This window comes from Trematomus bernacchii, unplaced genomic scaffold, assembly GCF_902827165.1.
Source record: "Trematomus bernacchii unplaced genomic scaffold, fTreBer1.1, whole genome shotgun sequence".
Taxonomy (NCBI): Eukaryota; Metazoa; Chordata; class Actinopteri; order Perciformes; family Nototheniidae; genus Trematomus; species Trematomus bernacchii.
In genome coordinates, this window is record NW_022987646.1 from 522,038 (window position 1) to 528,037 (window position 6,000).

A 6,000-nucleotide genomic window follows, 5' to 3' on the forward strand; every position below is an offset into this window, starting at 1 on the left:
TTGCTTATTTTGCTGCAAGAAACATGAAAAGGTAAGATAGATTTTGGAATTAGATGATATATGAATAGATTATGGACTTTTAAAATGTTAGTAATAAAATGTAAGAATATGGATTTATTTCCTTATTGATTAATGATCTGATTGGGTGTGATACTTCTTAGCTTCTAAATTCTTTTTTTCTGTTATTTGACTGTGTATACACTGTGGAGCTGGCTCTCTCTAATGTATACTCTGTCTTGGAAGCCTAAGCACGCCAGTCATAAGGGTGTGAATGACACAATTATTAGCGACGCCAATGTGCCCCGCCACACCTCCAAGCCGCCGGCGTTGTGAATTGCCAAATAACTAGCATTTAGTCCGCTAGCTCAATGCTAACATATAATGGATAACGGAATTGACGCGCTAACTGAAATTAGCATTTAGATATCGGCAATGTTAAACAACAGTCAACATGCTTAAAATAAACGTAATACTTACAGGCATTAATTTGCTGTGCTCTGAGGAAATGACTATTGATGAATTAATATTACCTGTAAATGTATTTCATCCAGCTGAACAAGGATAATGTGCTCCTCTCAAACAGGGACAAACACCTCACTGACTTCTTCGTCGTTTTCCCTCGGTGTTTTTTACGTCGGCACTTCCTACAAAAGACCAATCGTAAATTCCTAGTCCTTTTTTCCTGATAAAGAACTTATCTTTGTAACATGACATATCAGTAAACAGATGAAGTCATCGTTAAAACCCGTGCTAAAAATGTAAGACTTACCACTGCAGTCCGTCGACGTTTGAGAGTTTCTCCAGTTTCCTCCTCTTTTTGCAGAGTTTGCATTTCATTTTTCCTTGAAGCAATTCCATTTTCATTAAAAGTCTGTTTGGTGTGCAGTGTCATGATAACCTAAAACCATAGACTACTGCGGCGTTACTACTGCGTTACTGCGGCCCGTCCACAAACCCTAACACCCAGCGTAGTTCAAGATGTGCTGCCGCTGCCGGGCCAGACCGGAAGTTGAAGCACAGCGAACTCCGCCGCGGAGCGCACTAGCGCCCTAGCACCCTGATCCTCATTTCTTGTTCACACGATTCAAACCAATAGTTTTGATGTTTTGAATCAGGTATTTCATCTTCCTTGTTAAATTGACAAAGCACAGCTTCTGTATCTTCACTGATATACAATTAAAATATTAAAACCGTAATAAAGTGTTAATGCGCTGCAAATCGGGATCCGGCTGGAGCACTACGCAAGACACGCCCCTTCATAGCATTCACGTGCTACGATTGGCCATGAGCCTGTCACGTGCATCTCGGCTGAAAATGGACATGAGGAGAAGCAAACGAAAGAAGATGGGGTCCCGCAAGCGTTTGTTGTCAGAATGTAAGTATGAATTGAAATTTCTTTTTTATTTGAAAAATTAGTAACACTGCTTCGCGAAATCATCTCAATTGACACATGTATTACACTTTTTGTTCTGTGCTATCTGATTTGAGGTTGCTAGCTAAACCACGAGGACCCACCGTGACACAGTTGTTACATAATAATAATAATAATAATTCATTACATTTATAAAGCCCCTTCCTGGAGCTCAAAGCGCTTACATGACATTTAAATGTTCTGTAAAGTTCCTTATACAGCTTTAGACTTGTTTTTATCTCATAAAGTCCTTAAGTGACACACCCTGAACAGTCTGGTGGGTCATGTGACAGAACTAGCTACATTTCAGAGGCTTGTTTTTGGTTGCTAAAGGTACAAATCAAGCCATTTAAGAATTAAAATGCTTACATAACATGTCCTTTGCTACATTTAACCTGTTAACATTTCTTGATCAAATTGATATGAAACAAATTAGATAAAAATCGCTGTGACACTGATGTCACATCGGGACATTAACCTTAAACTTTCACAGTAAATCTGGAGTAACACATATGTCACAATTAGAAATATGATTATGATCTGCTCAGTTAATTTAGCTGATCCAATTATATTTAGTTAATATATTCTTTATTCTTCAATTCAAAGAATGTTCAAACAAATTTAAATCAAAAAATCCTCCTCATTCATTAAGTTATAAATAAGAGTTACTTTACCATTAAAGTTCAATGTGACATTGTCAGAAATGTGGTCTATTTAGTCTAAATTATGTTCCCCTTAATTTCCCCAAAAGTAGAAATGGGTCTGGGTTCTTATGGGTTAAATTAGTTAAATTGTTAAATAAGTAATTGACATTAGGGCGCTAGAAACGAGAGTATTTTATTTTAACACAGCATTGTTTTTTGCGTTCAAAATTAAAACAGGCTAACCTTTTAACGCTGATTTGGGTGACTTGTGTAATTCGTGGAGAACCGAAGAGTTTTCGTTTTGGGGGCGTGGGGGGTCCGACTCACAGACTGACGGACAACGGAACGCCGCTCCAGCACTTCAAATATTGTAGTACCCATAACGATGCCTTATACATGCCGCAGTTTTTGCGTGGCTGTGTCTTTAGTTGTAAGCCCATTGGCGATCTGTTGTTATTAGCATCTGGTTAGCTAGCTAGCTATAAAGAGCTTTTTCTACAACCAGGTGGAAGAGAGCTCTCTCCTGACAGACTGAGAGGCTCAAATAACCTCAGCTCAGTGAGGTTAAGGCACACCTTGATATGATCATTATAGTTATATAAAAAAAAGAGACTAAATGAAAAACAGGTATAAAATACTTTGACAGTAACAAAAACGTTTTTTAAAATAACAAGAATACAGTTTAAAAGGGGAGTGATTTGTAAAATATCCATAAAGAAGAAGAGAAATCTGCTTACAGGTCTGTTTCATATGGATGTGTCCATAGATCTCTTCATTTTGCTCTCAAAGTGCACCAGATTGATGCATTTAACTTCAACATTTAAAAACAAATTTGCACACATCTTGTGTCCATATCTTTCTGTTTTGGTGGTCATGCCACAACCGTGTATGCATGCATGCGCGAGTCATGGTAAAATATCTGGATTAAGAGGTTGCTTTTTCTTTGCACAGCATGAAAGAAAGGCGAAATGAATGGGCTGTGATTTTAGTATTTTTAAGCAGAAATTGAGTTCAATAATTTGTACGGCCCTTGGAGAAAGTTGTAAAAATTGAAATGGCCCTTGAGAGAAAAAAGTTCCCCACCCCTGATCTAAATAATAATAAAAACCCTTGATTTGTAACTTAACATCTCTGTCTCCTATTGATCAGAGTATATTATAAAGAATAGCCAGTTAATTGAAGCATTATAGCGCAGGCCTTTGTCAGATGGTATATTACGCTGTTTTTTCTGTTTCGAATAGTTCTCTCTTTTTTCACCATACGTGTGTTTGCATCCCTAAATATAAGTAGGCCTATAATGTTAAACAGAACATGCTGTGATGTTGCTCTGTTCAGAGTGACACCAGTGTTTCCAAACAACTCCATCTCTGTTGGTCTCTGCACGCTCACATTAACCTGCAGTGTCAGATTTTTCAAAAAAAACAGGGAGAGCAGCTTCTCCAAACTGTTCCATTTAAAGGCTGCTGAGACATGAGGATGCCAGGCTAAAACTTGGCAATATTGATGCGTTATAAATTAGAAACGGAGCAATCTTGATATAGCGTTAAATCCACATTGTGGATCGTCTTATCAGTTATCTCTATTAAACATGATTGGATAAAAGTAGAGCTGATTGCCCAAACCCAACTTCTGTATATAAAGGTACACACCCCAAACACAATAACTAACATTTAAACATTACTTTGAGCAAAGCTACATGACTAGTAATACCTTTACACTACACCAATTCATTACACAATGTTGTATGTAAGGATTACACTACCACTATATAACACTAGTACAAGAATATTATCAATACTAATAAACCCATATCCAAACTGATTTCTGCACTACAGACATCATTAGGATAGGCAACAACAAAGTACTGTTGTTAAATAGTTAAATATTTGTCTTTTTTTCTGTTTCAGTCCTGACCCCAGAAGACGCCATAACCCGCTACAAGCGTGTTCTTGAGGCGGTGAATAAGGGCAACAATAAAACGGCGGCTTACAGAGCGGTAGGAGTGGACCGCAAAACCATTGCCGACACTGCAGGAATTGCAAAACTGCATGCTGTGAACCCGGGCATCTTCCAAGATATCCGGGGAACACTGAAGAAGGGGGAAACCCTTCTCCGTTTCTCGGAGATGTGTAAGTCTGCCATAAAGGACCAACATTTAGAGGGGAAGGTCCAGGACTTAAAGACGAATGGAGGACTATTATCCATTAATCCAAAGGGGAAGTGAGGAAGGAATGGATGTTTTTTTGCTTTGCACTTGTTTTTAGTTTTTTTTAATAAAAAGTCGTTTTTATTTACTTTTTTTTTTTTTTATGTTCATCCTTGTTTCAATAAAAATGTAAAACTTCAGTGGCTGTAGCTCCGTCATTGTCATCAACAGTGTTTGTTTGTTTGTTTGTTTGTTTGTTAAACTGCTTAACTAATGGTAAGATAATGGTGAGGTAATCATTAGTTAATGGGTAACTACTGTTTTTGATGCATTACTTTACTTGAGGGGACACATACTGCTTAAGGAATGGTAAAGTAAGCATTAGGTAATGGGTAACTACTGTTTTAGTAATGGTAAAGTAAGCATTAGGTAATGGGTAACTACTGTTTTTGATGCATTACTTTACTTGAGGGGACACATACTGCTTAATGAATGGTAAAGTAAGCATTAGGTAATGGGTAACTACTGTTTTAGTAACGGTAAGGTAATCATTAGGTAATGGGTAACTACTGTTTTTGTTTGCGTTCCTTGAGTTTAACGTACCCAAACGGCCTAAGTAATGGTAAGGTAAATAATGATGACTTAAGCAGTAAAACGACAGTCGGATCCACCTCCACCAGTTGATCCAGTGTGGGACCCAAGCCAGCCGAAGATGGTAGGTTTAAAAGGGCCCTGCTGCAGCGGACCATTGCTTCAATCAAAGTCTCCCAGGAACTCTTCATTAAGTAACCATTACGAATGATTCATTAATACAGTACCCCCAGTCTGTTTACCAGTAACTAACTAACCAACCATCCATCGCAGTCACTGAGGAACTACTCATTAAGTAACCATTAACGAATGATTCGTTAATGCAGTACCCCCCAGTCTGTTTACCAGTAACTAACCATCAGTTCCTCAATCGCAGTCCCTGAGGAACTACTCATTAACTAACCATTAACTATCTAGTAGTTCCTCAGTAACTAAGCAGTAACTAAGCACATTTTGTGTACCTTATTGTAAAGTGTTACCGTTTTGTCTCCCAAAATCCAGCTAAACCCAGAAACACTCAACATTATAAGGCATCACTGCAATTTATCTTTTTATTTCCTGTTCTTGCTGCGGAATCAGAGCTCATTAAACATTTTTCAAGTTAAACAAAACTAAGCCCCAATTGTTTTTGTTGCAATCTGAAATCATGAGGTACGGTCAAGGTACCTACTAAAAAAAGTATTTATGAATACTGTATTTGCTTTATGTCTGCCCACATTATGGAAATTTAAAGTATTAATTGTGAGGGGGATGCTCATCACATGAACAAACCTTGCTAGTGTTTTGGTCTCAGTTGGAGTCTTTGAAATACACAAGGCAGGTTTGTTGCAGCAAGCCTGTGAGGTTTAATGAAGCTGTTAAACACCGGGGTGGAGGAGCTGATCATGGTGCTGCACGTTTCTAACTCCAGCTGCTAAGATGAACAAGAAACACATCAGGGAGGTACCATCATTATTAAAACAATAACTTATATGTACCCTAAACATGACTGTAGTTATTGATAATGGTTCATAGAAAATAACAGCTGATACAGAGTTAAACAGTGTGATGCAGATAGAAAGTGGTCAGGCAGATTCACATTAGTGAGGAAATAATTAGGATCATTGTGTTTAGATCATGCATCATATTAATAAAAAGTAGTATTAGTGTGTTAGCATAGTTTTTTGGTTGCTTTCCTGATCTGCAGCAGTCTTAATGACAGATACAGA

The 6,000-nt window shown here is 37.8% G+C and overlaps 1 protein-coding gene across 1 annotated transcript; it reads left to right on the forward strand.

Annotated features, from left to right (window-relative positions):
- The first annotated feature begins 808 nt into the window (after window positions 1-808).
- On the forward strand, window positions 809-4,279 carry LOC117485456 (coiled-coil domain-containing protein 106-like). Its single transcript, XM_034134010.1, has 2 exons — window positions 809-1,375; window positions 3,963-4,279. Exons 1-2 carry the CDS (start codon window positions 1,207-1,209, stop codon window positions 4,277-4,279), a joined length of 486 nt encoding a protein of 161 aa, XP_033989901.1. The 5' UTR covers window positions 809-1,206.
- The last annotated feature ends 1,721 nt before the right edge of the window (window positions 4,280-6,000 follow it).

Bases quoted from the DNA above. Each gene is read 5' to 3' on its own strand.
- LOC117485456 (XM_034134010.1), top strand. From the start codon at position 1,207: ATGCGCTGCAAATCGGGATCCGGCTGGAGCACTACGCAAGACACGCCC. The intron at 1,376-3,962 runs GTAAGTATGAAT...TTTCTGTTTCAG, and splicing joins CAAGCGTTTGTTGTCAGAAT to TCCTGACCCCAGAAGACGCC.